The sequence below is a fragment of the Heteronotia binoei genome, chromosome 6 (assembly GCF_032191835.1).
Source record: "Heteronotia binoei isolate CCM8104 ecotype False Entrance Well chromosome 6, APGP_CSIRO_Hbin_v1, whole genome shotgun sequence".
NCBI lineage: Eukaryota > Metazoa > Chordata > Lepidosauria > Squamata > Gekkonidae > Heteronotia > Heteronotia binoei.
In genome coordinates this window covers 148,451,252-148,465,941 of record NC_083228.1, presented here as the reverse complement: position 1 = coordinate 148,465,941, position 14,690 = coordinate 148,451,252, and the positions used below count along the sequence as shown (strand labels likewise).

Sequence of the window (14,690 nt, the reverse complement as noted above, 5' to 3'; positions counted from 1 at the left end):
AAATGATTTAGAGTTGGGAGTGAGCAATGAAGTGGCCAAGTTTGCGGATGACACTAAATTGTTCAGGGTGATGAGAACCAGAGAGGATTGTGGGGAACTCCAAAGGGATCTGTTGAGGCTGGGTGAGTGGGCGTTAACGTGGCAGATGCAGTTCAATGTGGCCAAGTGCAAAGTAATGCACATTGGGGCCAAGAATCCCAGCTACAAATACAAGTTGATGGGGTGTGAACTGGCAGAGACTGACCAAGAGAGCGATCTTGGGGTCGTGGTAGATAACTCACTGAAAATGTCAAGACACTGTGTGTTTGCAATAAAAAAGGCCAACGCCATGCTGGGAATTATTAGGAAGGGAATGGCCTTGGTCAGCCATAGGGAATGGCCTTGGTCAGCTCCTGGAATGGCCTTGGTCAGCCATAGCTCTGGCAGAGGTTGTCCTTGAAAGGGCAGCTGCTGTGAGAGCCCTCTGCAGTCTTCTCCTTCACCTTCTTCTGTGTGGACTCTTATCTGGGAGAAACGGGTTTGATTCCCCAGTCCTCCACTTGCACCTGCTGGGATGGCCATGGGCCAGCCATAGCTCTGGCACAGGTTGTCCTTGAAAGGGCAGCTTCTGGGAGAGCCCTCTCAGCCCCACCCACCTCACAAGGTGTCTGTTGTGGTGGGGGAGATAAAGAAGATTGTGAGCTGGTCTGAGACTCTGTCCTTGAAAGGGCAGCTTCTGGGAGAGCTCTCTCAGCCCCACCCACCTCACAGGATGTCTGTTGTGGGGGGAGAAGATATAGGAGATTGTAAGTCGCACTGAATCTTTGATTCAGAGAGAAGGGTGGGGTATAAATCTGCAGTGTTCTCCTTCACCTTCTTCTTCTTTGTGGACTCTTATCTGTGAGAACCGGGTTTGATTCCCCACTCCTCCACATGCAGCTGGTGTGGAATTGTTTTCTGTGGCCCCAGAAGGTAGGACCAGAACCAATGGGTTGAAATTAAATCAAAAGAGTTTCCTGCTCAACATTAGGAAGAACTTCCTGACCGTTAGAGCGATTCCTCAGTGGGACAGGAGGTGGTGGGCTCTTCTTCCTCTTATGTTTTTATGTGACACAGAGTGTTGGACTGGATGGGCCACTGGCCTGATCCAACAGGGCTTCTCTTATGTTTTTATGTGACACAGAGTGTTGGACTGGATGGGCCATTGGCCTGATCCAACGGGGCTTCTCTTATGTTCTTATGTGACACAAAGTGTTGGACTGGAGGGGCCATTGGCCTGATCCAACATGGCTTCTCTTATGTTCTTAGAACTATGAAAAAATTGTTTCTTAGAGGTTTTCTATATCAGCCTATTTTCAACACTGAGACCAATTCCCCACTCTCCTCCTGCCGCTGTCGCGCTCCTCTTCTCTGCTGGGCTTCCTCGGATTTCGCACTATCTGCCCCGGGGCTGCAACTAGCTTTGCCTTTATCTGGTGGCAAACAGAAACTGGTTTTAGAGGTTTCTGTTTGCCGTGTGAAAAAGGCGAAGCTGCTCGCAGCTCCGGAGCAGACAGTGTGAAATCCAACAGGACCCCTGCTGAGAAGAGGTGCATGAGAGCTGCGTAAGGCGAGTGGGAAATCGGTCTAAGACCCCCTAGTTTGTGCTTTCAAACCAACATGGCGTCCCACTCGAATCTATTTGCAAAGTTCTTTGTTCTGCATGGCTGGGGAGGGGCCCCCGCTGTTTTCACTCTGGCCCGCTTCATCTCCACGACCCTCCGGTGTAATGCCCTCTGCCCTTGTCTCCTTGCAGTGTGCATGTACAGAGAGCCGTCACTGCATGAAATCGGAGAGAAGCAAGGACGCTCCAGGAAAAGCTCGGGGACGCCAACCATGAATGGAGGCAAAGTCGTCAACCAGGACTCCACATAGCTGAGAGGAGAGCCGCCACCCGCCCTGCATTCGAATTCTCCCCAGCCCGCCCGCCAGCCCACCCGCCCGCCCACCCGGGGAACCCTCACGGAGACAGCAGTCAGAAACCGCCCACGGCAGGAGCCTCTAGTAGCAGCTGAGATTCTGAACTCAACCCTTCCCTTCGTGTAGGATGAGGAGATCTTGCCTGTTGCGACGTTTTAGAGTACAATGACACACCCACGACACGCATCCACAAAGCGAAGGGGGGGAGGGAACCGACCGCCTCTTTTCAATCGGGACTCCATTAACATTTAAAACAAAAAACAGCAAAACTGTTTGCTCTTGTGATCAGGGGGGGGGGAACCGTTCATCTCTGCATAAATAATAATTATAACACTAAAGTAATAAATTATAAATTATCTAACAATACTAATAATAAAGGATACTAATAATAAAGGTGTTGTCTTTAAAAAAAATAATAATAATAAAGAGAGATTTGCTTTTGGAGAATTGAACTCCGCGGGTGATGTGGAAGCGAATGCAAATACCGGTGTGAAAGCGTTGCGGGGGTGCGAGATGTCACGGCCCATTACTCATCCTCCTCTCCTGTAGGTGAGCTTTCTAAAATCAGCATCCTCTCCCGACACATCTGGATGAGCGACAGGGAGCCTCGATTTCATCTCCTTTTTTGTGGCCTTCTCCTTGTGTGTGTGTGTGTTTCTGTCCTTGCAGTCATCTCCAAGCCTTAAAAGCATTATCTCAGGCAAAGGGGAGCCAGTTATGGTGTGGGGGGGGGCTGTTTTCCCAGCCCCCAGGGCTGCTTCAGAATTTGCCGGAAGCTAGGGCCACTCTCAGCTTGTGGGCTGAAGGTCAAAAGAGGTTGTTTTCACTGTTCCCTCTGAGCTGTGGAGTCTTGTGAGCAAAACTGCTGCTTTGGGAGCTACTAGAATAAAGTTGTGAGCTAACGGCGATAATATTGTGAGCTCCTGCATAGATTACTTTGCTCTGGGGCCATTTTTGCTGAGCTAAGGCAAAAATGTGTGAGCCAGAGGCTAAAAACCTGTGAGCTAGCTCGCACGAACTCAGCTTAGAGGGAACACGAGTTGTTTTCTGTGTGGGCAGGGCTTTTCTTTGTAGCAGGAACTCTTTTGCATCTTGCGCCACACACCCCTGATGTAGCCAGTCCTCTTGGAGTTTACAGTAAGCCCTGGAAGAAGAGTCCTGGAAGCTCTTGAAGGATTGGCTTAGGGTTGCCAAGTCCAATCCCAGAAATATCTGGGGACTTTGGGGGTGGAGCCAGGAGACACTGGGGTGGAGCTAGGGGGAGGGGGGGGAAACGGCGCCGGGGAGCGTGGCGAGCTGCCCCGTCTCAGAGCGGGCGACGCCGCTGCACAGCTGCCGCCTCTTCTCCGCTCGCTGTGGCTGCTCCTCCGAGATGGGCTCAGGCTGAGCCCATCTCGGAGGAGCAGCTGCGGTGGGGCGGGGGGGGGGGGGCGGCAGCGGCTCAGTGGCCTCGCCCGCTCCGCTCCGCCTCTGGGGTGGAATCGGAGGGGGGGTGGAGGCGGGCCAGGGGCATGGCGAGCCGCGAGTCCGGGTCCTAGAAGGGCTTGGATTCGCGGCTCGCCATGCTCCTGGCTTGCCTCCGCCCTCTCCTTCTCTGGTTTTGCCTGCGCTGCTGCCGCCTCTTGGCTGCTCCTCCGAGATGGGCTCATCCTGGGCCCATCTCGGAGGAGCAGCTGCGGTGGGCAGGGAGGGGGCGGCAGCGGCGCGGCGGCCTCGCCCGCTCCAGGATCGGGCGGCTCGCCATGCTCCCTGGCGCCGTTTCCCCCCTCCCCCCTCTTCCGTTTTTTTGGGGAGCAGGGGAAGAGGGTGGAAATCCTGAGGTCCCCCGCCAGGACGGGAGGGTTGGGAACCCTAGATTGGCTACATCAGGGGTGTGTGGCCCCAGGGCTTTTCTTTGTAGCAGGAACTCCTTTGCATCTGGGCCAAACCCCCCTGATGTAGCCAGTTCTCCTGGAGCTTACAGTAGGCCCTGTATTAAGAGCCCCGTAAGCTCTTGGAGGATTGGCGACATCAGGGATGTGTGGCCTAAGATGAAAAGGAGCTCCTGCTACAAAAAAAAAAGACCTTTGTGTGTGTGTGCACGCACATGCATAGGTGTGCATTTTGTGGTGCGTGGCATAAAGAAGAGCAAGAAGAAGTGACCAAGTGGCAGAAAGATGAAGCCACAGCAGCCACGCTGATCAGCAACTTGTATCTTGCACAGTTATATAATTTCCTACTTTTATCTAATGATGGGAATTTTGGCTCCCCAAAGCTTATACCTTGAAAATCTCGAACCTTGGTCTTTAACGTGCTACTGGAGTCAGATTTCCCTGATGAGCCAAAAAGTTAGCTGCAAGAGCGAATGGGATATGTGGCCAAAAAGGGCCTTCCTTCCTTAGGATTTTTGGTAGAGGCTGGAGGGCGGGATCTGTTAGCCTCTGGGCCAGCAATGGTGCCACCAACCCTCAGGCCCTGCTCTGAGCTACCTGCCATTTAGAGGTTGGCTCATTAATCCAGTTACAAAAGTCCAGGTGACCTCCAGCAATTGTAGTTTCAGCCTCAGCCGTGGAGAATTAAAAGTGGGGAGCACGTATGGCCCACTGAAGACATCATACCAAAACAGGCTGTGGCTTCCTTGCATCCCAAAGAAACAAACCTTATCTGGAAAGTGGAGGAGGGGAAATCGGGGAGGTGGTTCCAAGAAAACCCCTCGCTTTTTCCATGAATATGCCTCAATGACATAAAAACATCAGAAGAGCTCTGCTGGGTCAGACCAGTGAGGGTCCATCTAGTCCAGCCTCCTGTCTCACACAATGGCCAACCAGCTCCTCTGGAGGGTCAACAAAAGGACAGAGAGGCCGAGGCCTTCCCCTGAGAAGGACATAAGAATAGCCCTGCTGGGTCAGACCAGTGAGGGTCCATCTAGTCCAGCCTCCTGTCTCACACAGTGGCCAGCCAGTTCCTCTGGAGGGCCAACAACAGGGCAGAGAGACTGAGGCCTTCCCCTGAGAAGAACAACAGAAGAGCCCTGCTGGATCAGACCAGGGAGGGTCCATCTTGTCTAGCCTCCTGTCCCACACAGTGGTCAGCCAGTTCCTCTGGAGGGCCAGCAACAGGGCAGAGAGGCCGAGGCCTTCCCCTGAGAGGAACATCAGAAGAGCTCTGGTGGGTCAGACCAGTGAGGGTCCATCTACTCCAGCCTCCTGTCTCACACAGTGGCCAGCCAGTTCCTCTGGAGGGCCAGCAACAGGGCAGAGAGGCCTCGGCCTTCCCCTGAGAAGAACCTCAGAAGAGCCCTGCTGGATCAGACCAAGGAGGGTCCATCTAGTCCAGTCTCCTGTCTCACACAGTGGCTAACCAGTTCCTCTGGAGGGCCAACAACAGGGCAGAGAGGCTGAGGCCTTCCCCTGAGAAGAACCTCAGAAGAGCCCTGCTGGGTCAGACCAGTGAGGGTCCATCTAGTCCAGCCTCCTATCTCACAGAGTGGCCAGCCGGTTCCTCTGGAGGGCCAACAACAGGGCAGAGAGGCTGAGGCCTTCCCCTGAGAAGAACATCAGAAGAGCCCTGCTGGATCAGACCAGAGAGGGTCCGTCTAATCCAGCCTCCTGTCTTGCACAGTGGCCAACCAGTTCCTCTGGAGGGCCAACAGCAGTGCAGAGAGGCCGAGGCCTTCCCCTGAGAAGAACCTCAGAAGAGCCCTGCTGGATCAGACCAGGGAGGGCCCATCTAGTCCAGCCTCCTGTCTCACAGAGGGGCCAACCAGTTCCTCTGGAAGGCCAACAACAGGGCAGAGAGGCTGAGGCCTTCATAAGAGCATCAGAAGAGCCCTGCTGAATCAGACTAGTGAGGGTCCATCCAGTCCAGCATTCTGTCTGACTCAGTGGCCAGCCAGTTCCTCTTGAGGGCTAACAACAGGGCAGAGAGGCTGAGGCCTTCCCCTGAGGAGAACATCAGAAGAGCCCTGCTGGGTCAGGACAGTGAGGGTCCATCTAGTCCAGCCTCCTGTCTCACACAGGGGCCAACCAGTTCCTCTGGAGGGCCAACAACAGGGCAGAGAGGCTGAGGCCTTCCCCTGAGAAGAACATCAGAAGAGCCCTGCTGGGTCAGACCAGTGAGGATCCATCTAGTCCAGCCTCCTGTCTGACTCAGTGGCCAACCAGTTCCTTTGGAGGGCCGACGACAGGACAGAGAGGCCAAGGCCTTCCCCTAATGTTGCACACAACTGCACACTGTATCACCAAACGGAGCAGCATCATAGCTATACAAGAGTGTTATGGTATGGACTATACCAGGGGTAGCCAAACTGCGGCTCAGGACCCACATGTGGCTCTTTTATGCATATTTTATGGCTCTTGAAGCTCTCACTGCCCCGTCAGCTGACTTGGAGAAAGCATTTGTCTCTTTAAATCATTTCACCAAGCCAAGCCAGATGGCAGCTTGGAGAATGCATCTAAAGTTAAAGTTGCTTTCTTTCCACCTGTCTTTTCCCATCTTCCTTCCTCCCTGCCTGTCTAGTGGCTTTCGAACATCTGATGTTCATGTTTTGTGGCTCTCAAACGTTCGACCTTCATGTCTTGAGGCTCTCAAACATCTGAGGTTTATTCTGTGTGGCTCTTATGTCAAGCAAGTTTGGCCACCCATGGACTATATTTACGATTCTCATTTCCTTTCCTAGTAGTCCACTGCATGGAGTGGATTTTACCACTGCCCTGCATGCATGAAGCCAATGGCCCCCGGTCACCAGGAACTGCAAGTAGGGTGAGCGGCCATGACACAGCCCCTTGGGCGATTGGGAGGGCAGGTTTTGCTTGAACTTCAGGAGAAACTTCAGGGTAGACATTTCCTTTCCCAGAGGCTGGAGAGCATTCGGAATTTTCCTGCTTTGGGTTTACTCCGTTGAGCACAGGGCTGGACTAGACAGCCTCTAAGGCCCCCTTCCATCTGGAGGACTCTGCGAGGGTGCCTTGCCAGACTGCCTGGCCAGCAATAGAAAGACAAGAGGAGTCCGGTGAGAGCAGTGTTGATGATGGGCAACAGACCACCGGGATGCTAGGCAATGGTGTGAGATCTCTCATGGGCATTCAATGGAATTGCTGAGCAGTCAGGTTAAAATGGATAAAATGAAGTACTTCTTCACCCAAAGGGTGATTAACATGTGGAATTCACTGTGTGACACAGAGTGTTGGACCGGATGGTCCATTGGCCTGATCCAACAGGGCTTCTCTTATGTTCTTCTGTGACACAGAGTGTTGGACTGGATGGGCCATTGGCCTGATCCAAGATGGCTTCTCTAATGTTCTTATGTGACACAGAGTGTTTGACTGGAGGGGCCATTGGCCTGATCCAACATGGCTTCTCTTATGTTCTTATGTGACACAGAGTGTTGGACTGGAGGGGCCATTGGCCTGATCCAACATGGCTTCTCTTATGTTCTTATGTGACACAGAGTGTTGGACTGGAGGGGCCATTGGCCTGATCCAAGATGGCTTCTCTAATGTTCTTATGTGACACAGAGTGTTTGACTGGAGGGGCCATTGGCCTGATCCAACATGGCTTCTCTTATGTTCTTATGTGACACAGATGTGTTGGACTGGAGGGGCCATTGGCCTGATCCAACAGGGCTTCTCTTATGTTCTTATGTGACACAGAGTGTTGGACTGGAGGGGCCATTGGCCTGATCCAACAGGGCTTCTCTTATGTTCTTATGTGACTCAGAGTGTTGGACTGGAGGGGCCATTGACCTGATCCAACAGGGCTTCTCTTATGTTCTTATGTTCTCTTGGCCATTGGAGGGAAGGCTGAGATCTCTGCAAGCATAGCATAATATAGTGGGTTCTTTGCCAACAAAAGTCCGTATAGTCAGAGCGATGGTATTCCCAGTAGTCATGTATGGCTGTGAGAACTGGACCATAAGGAAGGCCGAGCGCAGAAGGAAAAATGCTTTTGAGCTGTGGTGCTAGAGAAAACTCTTGAGAGTCCCTTGGACTGCAAGAAGATCCAATCAGTCAGTCCTAAAAGAAATCAACCCAGACTGTTCCCTGGAAGGTCAGATGCTGAAGATCAAAGGGAGGGACAGTGGCTCAGTGGCAGAGCATCTGCTTGGTAAGCAGAAGGTCCCAGGTTCAATCCCTGGCATCTCCAACTAAAAAGGGTCCATGCAAGTAGGCGTGAAAAACCTCAGCTTGAGACCCTGGAGAGCCGCTGCCTGTCTGAGTAGACAAGACTGACTTTGATGGACCCAGGGGGGTCTGATTCAGTAGAAGGCAGCTTCTTATATTCATATGTTGTCTTGTATTCTTGGGGAGGGATGGTGGCTCAGTGGTAGAGCATAGGCTTGGTAAGCAGAAGGTCCCCGGTTCAATCCACAGCATCTCCAACTAAAAAGGGTCCAGGCAAATAGGCATGAAAAACCTCAGCTTGAGACCCTGGAGAGCTGCTGCCAATACTGACTTCGATGGACCAAGTGTCTGATTCAGTATAAGGCAGCTTCATATATAAATATTTAGGCCACCCAATGAGAAGGGAGCCCTCGCTGGAGAAGACCCTGATGCTGGGAAAGACAGAAGGCGAAAGAAGAAGGGGACGGCAAAAGAGGAGAGGGCCGGACAGCGTTACTGATGTAACTAACATGAATTTGAGCAGACTTTGGAGGATGGTGGAAGACAGGAGGGCCTGGCCTGACTTGGTCCAGGGGGTTGCAAACTCCACTGTGCAACTGAACAACAACAGAAATGCAAGGAAGAGGTGAGGTGGTAGTGATCGTAGCTCTTTATTTCAGTACAGCATAGTACAGGGCTGCACCCTAAGACTGGAGAACTGGGCCAACTATATGCACCTTCAGGGCACCTGTGCAAGCACGCCATTGGACCATTCAAACCAGCAGGGAGCCCGTGATTGGAGCAGGGCAGCAGGGATTTGGATCCTCCCGCCCGTTGTTCCTGAGTCCCCAAGCTCTGGCCGTCCAGCTCCAATGAGCCAGGCAGGAACGCCCATAATAGTCTTCACATTGGTCCGCATATGCAACAAATAGGGAGACGTTTTTCATGGAGGGGGAGGGGAGATTCAAGGCCGAATCAGATGGCTTGTGTGTGTGTTAACATGCATCTATGTACTCATGCACATGAGTGAGAAAGAAAGAAAGTGCAGCTTCTCAGCCAGATTTCCATAATATCCCAGCCCGCCTTTCTCCGCACCCCTCCCTTCTAGCTTCCAACCAAACAGGGCATCCTACCCAGCCCCGTAGCTAGGGGCCGCAGAAGGAGGGGGGCCATGGGGCCGAGGGCAGGAAGCTGGAGACGCTGGGGCCACCCATCTCCCCCCACCCCCGTGTGATTTAGAGCCAGCCAATAAATTGATTGGCTTGCCCTCAAAATGGTGCAGGACAGACAGGGGCTGTTCTTGGGTCCCTGTCCTGTGCAATTATATTGGGAGGGAGAGGGGCGGCCCAGCGATCAGGGGTGAGGAGCCCCCAAAAAACCTGTTGTGAAGCCAGGCCCCATGGGCCTCTGGTAAGATACGGGCCTGATCCTACCCCATTTCTTACAGCTTTTGCTTGCAATCTCCTTTGGGCAGCGTGTGCATGTGTGTGTGTGTTTGTGTGCAGGAATGTTCTGGTGTGTGTGTGGGGGGGGGGTGAAATCACCTTCTTCACGAAGAAATAACGAGCCAGTTGAAGTCTTCTGCATAGGAAAGGAAAGGTCCCCTGTGCAAGCACCAGTCGTTTCCCACTCTGGGGTAGGGTTGCCAATCCCCAGGTGGGGGCAGGGGATCCCCTGGTTTGGAGGCCCTCCCCCCGCTTCAGGGTCCTCAAAAAGCGGGGCGAGGGGAGGGAAATGTCTGTTGGGAACTCTGTTATTCCCTATGGAGATTTATTCCCATAGAAAATCATGGAGAATTGATGCGCAGGTATCTGGGCTCGGGGGGGGGGCTGTTTTTTGAGGTAGAGGCACCAAATTTTCAGTATAGCATCTAGTGCCTCTCCCCAAAATACCCCCCAAGTTTCAAAACGATTGGACCAGGGGGTCCAATTCTATGAGCCCCAAAAGAAGGTGCCCCTATCCTTCATTATTTCCTATGTAAGGCATTGAAAAGGTGTGCCATCCCTTTAAATGTGATGGCCAGAACTCCCTTGGAGTTCAATGATGCTTGTCACAGCCTTAATCTTGGCTCCACCCCAATGTCTCCTGGCTCCACCCCCAAAGTCCCCAGATATTTCTTGAATTGGACTTGGCAACCCTGCTCTCGGGTGATGTTGCTTTCACAACGTTTTCACGGCAGACTTTTTACGGGGTGGTTTGCCATTGCCTTCCCCAGTCCTCTACATTTTCCCCCCAGCAAGCTGGGGACTCATTTTACCAACCTTGGAAGATTGGAAGGCTGAGTCAACCTCGAGCTGGCTACCTGAAAACCCAGCTTCCGCTGGGGATCGAACTCAGGTCGTGAGCAGAGAGTTCAGATCACAGTACTGCAGTCCTGCAGCTTTAACATTCTGTGCCACGGGGGTCTTCTTCTGCATAGAGCAGAGGCCATAAATGTGTGTGGCAGGGGAGAGAGAGGTGAGTACATGGTGGCCCTAAGCCACCTATCAGGGTGCAGAGCTTTTGAAGTAGCCTCAGTAATTGTGACTTAATTCACAAATGAGGACCTGGAAGCTACCTTGCCCAAGTGGTGGAAAAGCTGGGCATTACAGAAAAAGGGCACTCTTAGAAAAAAACAAACCACAAATGAAAAAAGGGAGGAATCCCTGAATACCAATTGGAGCAGAGGAAGTGCAGATGAACTGGAGAGCCAGTTTGGTGAAGAGGAGAGCCAGTATGGTGAAGTGGTTAAGTGTGCGGACTCTTATCTGGGAGAACCGGGTTTCATTCTCCACTTGCACCTGCTGGAATGGCCTTGGGTCAGCCAGAGCTCTCTTATCTGGGAGTACCGGGTTTGATTCCCCACTCCTCCACTTGCACCTGCTGGAATGGCCTTGGGTCTCAGAGGTTGTCCTTGAAAGGGCAGCTGCTGTGAGAGCCCTCTTAGCCTCACCCACCTCACAGAGTGTCTGTTGTGGGGGGAGAAGATATAGGAGATTGTAAGCCGCTCTGAGTCTTTGATTCAGAGAGAAGGGTGGGATGTAAATCAGCAAGTCTTCTCCTTCTCCTTCTTCTTCTGTGCGGACTCTTATCTGGGAGAAGCGGGTTTGATTCCCTACTCCTCCACTTGCACCTGCTAGCATGGCCTTGGGTCAGCCATAGCTCTGGCAGAGGTTGTCCTTGAAAGGGCAGCTGTTGTGAGAGCCCTCTCCAGCCCCACCCACCTCACAGGGTGTCTGTATGGGGGAGGAAGGGAAAAGAGATTGTGAGCTGCTCTGAGACTGAGTGGAGGTCAGAATATAAATCCGATTCTTCTTCTTCAGACATTGTTAATGGGTTTTATAACAACGGTTGCCAACACTCTGGAGAATACCTGGAGATTTGGGGTGGAGAAGACAGGGTTTGGGGAGAGAGATTCAAAGAAGAAGAATTCCAGATTTATACCCCGCCCTTCTCTCTGAATCAGAGTCTCAGAGCGGCTCACAATGTCCCATATCGTCTCCCCCCACAACAGACAGCCTGTGAGGTGGGTGGGGCTGAGAGCTCTTCCAGAAGTTGCCCTTTCAAGGACAACCTCTGCCAGAGTTATGGCTGACCCAAGGCCAATCCAGCTGGTACAAGTGGAGGAAGAAGAAGAAGAAGAAGAAGAAGAAGATATTGGATTTATATCCCGCCCTCCACTCCAAAGAGTCTCAGAGCGGCTCACAATCTCCTTTACCTTCCTCCCCCACAACAGACACCCTGTGAGGTGGGTGAGGCTGGAGAGGGCTCTCACAGCAGCTGCCCTTTCAAGGACAACCTCTGCCAGAACTATGGCGGACCCAAGGCCATGCAAGCAGGTGCAAGTGGAGGAGTGGGGAATCAAACCCGGTTCTCCCAGATAAGAGTCCACACACTTAACCACTACACCAAACTGGCTCTCAAGAAGACGACATTGGATTTATATCCCTCCCTCCACTCTGAATCTCAGAGCGGCTCACAATCTCCTTTATCTTCCTCCCCCACAACAGACACCCTGTGAGGTGGGTGGGGCTGAGAGAGCTCTCACAGCAGCTGCCTGTTCAAGGACAACCCCTGCCAGAGCAATGGCAGACCCAAGGCCATTCCAGCAGCTGCAAGTGAAGGAGTGGGGAATCAAACCGGGTTGTCTCGGATAAGAGTCCACGCACTTAAGCACTACACCAAACTGGCTCTCAAGAAGAAGAAGAAGACATTGGATTTATATCGTGCCCTCCACTCTGAATCTCAGAGCACCTCACAATCTCTTTTATCTTCCTCCCCCACAACAGACACCCTGTGAGGTGGGTGGGGCTGAGAGAGCATTGACAGAAGCTGCCCTTTCAAGGACAACTCTGCCAGAGCTATGGCTAACCCAAGGCCATTCCGGCAGGTGCAAGGGGAGGAGTGGGGAATCAAAACAAGATCTCCCAGATAAGAGTCCACACACTTAACCACTACAGCAAACTGGCTCTCTAAAAAGAGATTCAAAGAGAGATTTCTTCCATGAAGCTGATGAACCCTCCCAGGCTCAGGACCTCTTTCACGGTGCCAGGCCTTTGCGGTCTTGTAATGAGATTCTGAATTCGAGGGGAAGAGAAAACCAGCACCGTCATTTCCCATTTACTTAAATTGCATCTACTATTCTGACCACAATGCAGACTTTAAAGAAAGCAAAGACAACTCGCAGGGAGGGGCTGCCGGGTGAAACGCCGGGCTACATTTCAAAACCAAGAGCAACCCCTCCTAACCAACACTCCCTCTAAGCTGTGAAGTCTGGTGAGCAAAAATGCTACCTTGTGAGCTACTGGCATTAAAGTCAGGAGTGAGTGCATAAATTAATTTGCTCTGGGGTCGTTTTTCCTGAGCTGAGACAGAAATGTGTGAGCCGGAGGCTATAAAATTGTGAGCTAGCTCACACCAGCTCATGGAGTCAAGGGGCTGCAAGCGCAGCCAGCTTCAAGAGGGGATTGGATAAGCATCTGGAGCAGAGGTCCATCAGTGGCTCTTAGCCACAGCGTATTGTTGGAACTCTTTGTCTGGGGCAGTGATGCTCTGTATTCTTGGTGCTTGGAGGAGGGCAAAGTGGAAGGGCTTCTAGCCCCACTTGTGGACCACTTGATGGCACTTGAGGTTTTTTGGCCACTGTGTGACACAGAGTGTTGGACTGGATGGGTCGCTGAGCAGACAGGTTAAAACGAATAAAAGGAAGTACTTCTTCACCCAAAGGGTGATTAACATGTGGAATTCACTGCCACAGGAGGTGGTGGCGGCCACAAGTATAGCCACCTTCAAGAAGGGTTTAGATAAAAATATGGAGCACAGGTCCATCAGTGGCTATTAGCCACAGTGTATGTGTGTATATAAAATTTTTTGCCACTGTGTGACACAGAGTGTTGGACTTGATGGGCCGTTGGCCTGATCCAACATGGCTTCTCTTATGTTCTTATGTTCTTATGTTGTGCGATTGCAATAAAAAAGGCCAACGCCATGCTGGGGATTATTAGGAAGGGAATTGAAAACAAATCAGCCAGTATCATAATACCCCTGTATAAATCGATGGTGCGGTCTCATTTGGAGTACTGTGTGCAGTTCTGGTCGCCGCACCTCAAAAAGGATATTATAGCATTGGAAAAAGTCCAGAAAAGGGCAACTAGAATGATTAAAGGGCTGGAACACTTTCCCTATGAAGAAAGGTTAAAACACTTGGGGCTCTTTAGCTTGGAGAAACGTCGACTGCGCATGTTGGATCAGGCCAATGTCCCCTCCAGTCCAACACTCTGTGTCAAACAGTGGCCAACCCCCCCACCCCACCCCCCAAGTGCTATCAGGAGGTTCACAGGTGGGGCTAGAAGCCCTTTCACTTTGCCCCCCCCCCCCTGCCAACTGGTTGGCCACTGTGTGAGACAGGATGTTGGACTAGATGGACCCTCACTGGTCTCACCCAGCAGGGCTCTTCTGATGTTCTTATGAAGGCCTCAGCCTCTCTGCCCTGTTGCTGGCCCTTCAGAGGAACTGGTTGGCCCCTGTGTGAGACAGGAGGCTGGACTAGACAGACCCTCCCTGGTCTGACCCAGCAGGGCTCTTCCGAGGTTCTAATGAAGGCCTCAGCCTCTCTGCCCTGTTGCTGGTCCTGCAGAGGAAATGGTTGGCCCCTGTGTGAGACAGAAGGCTGGACTAGATGGACCCTCACTGGTCTGACCCAGCAGGGCTCTTCTGATATTCTCCTCAGGGGAAGGCCTGAGCCTCTCTGCCCTGTTGTTAGCCCTCCAGAGGAACTGGCTGGCCACTGAGTCAGACAGAATGCTGGACTGGATGGACCCTCACTGGTCTTATCCAGCAGGGTTCTTCTGATGTTCTTCTCAGGGGAAGGCCTGAGCCTCTCTGCCCTGTTGTTAGCCCTCCAGAGGAACTGGCTGGCCACTGAGTCAGACAGAATGCTGGACTGGATGGACCCTCACTGGTCTTATCCAGCAGGGTTCTTCTGATGTTCTTCTCAGGGGAAGGCCTCGGCCTCTCTGCCCTGTTGTTGGCCCTCCAGAGGAACTGGGTGGCCACTGTGTGAGACAGGAGGCTGGACTAGATGGACCTCACTGGTCTGACCCAGCAGGGCTCTTCCGAGGTTCTTCTCAGGGGAAGGCCTGAGCCTCTCTGCCCTGTTGTTGGCCCTCCAGAGGAACTGGCTGGCCCCTGTGT

General features: G+C 52.5%; 1 protein-coding gene across 3 annotated transcripts in view; it reads left to right on the top strand.

Annotated features, from left to right (window-relative positions):
• FGF12 (fibroblast growth factor 12) overlaps window positions 1-2,331 on the top strand; it is a 399,444-nt gene extending 397,113 nt beyond the window's left edge. For all 3 annotated transcript variants that reach the window (XM_060242866.1, XM_060242865.1, XM_060242864.1), the window contains exon 5: window positions 1,775-2,331. In XM_060242866.1, the coding sequence (XP_060098849.1) occupies window positions 1,775-1,893 (119 nt within the window). In that variant the 3' untranslated portion in view covers window positions 1,894-2,331. The remainder of the gene's footprint in view (window positions 1-1,774) is intronic.
• The last annotated feature ends 12,359 nt before the right edge of the window (window positions 2,332-14,690 follow it).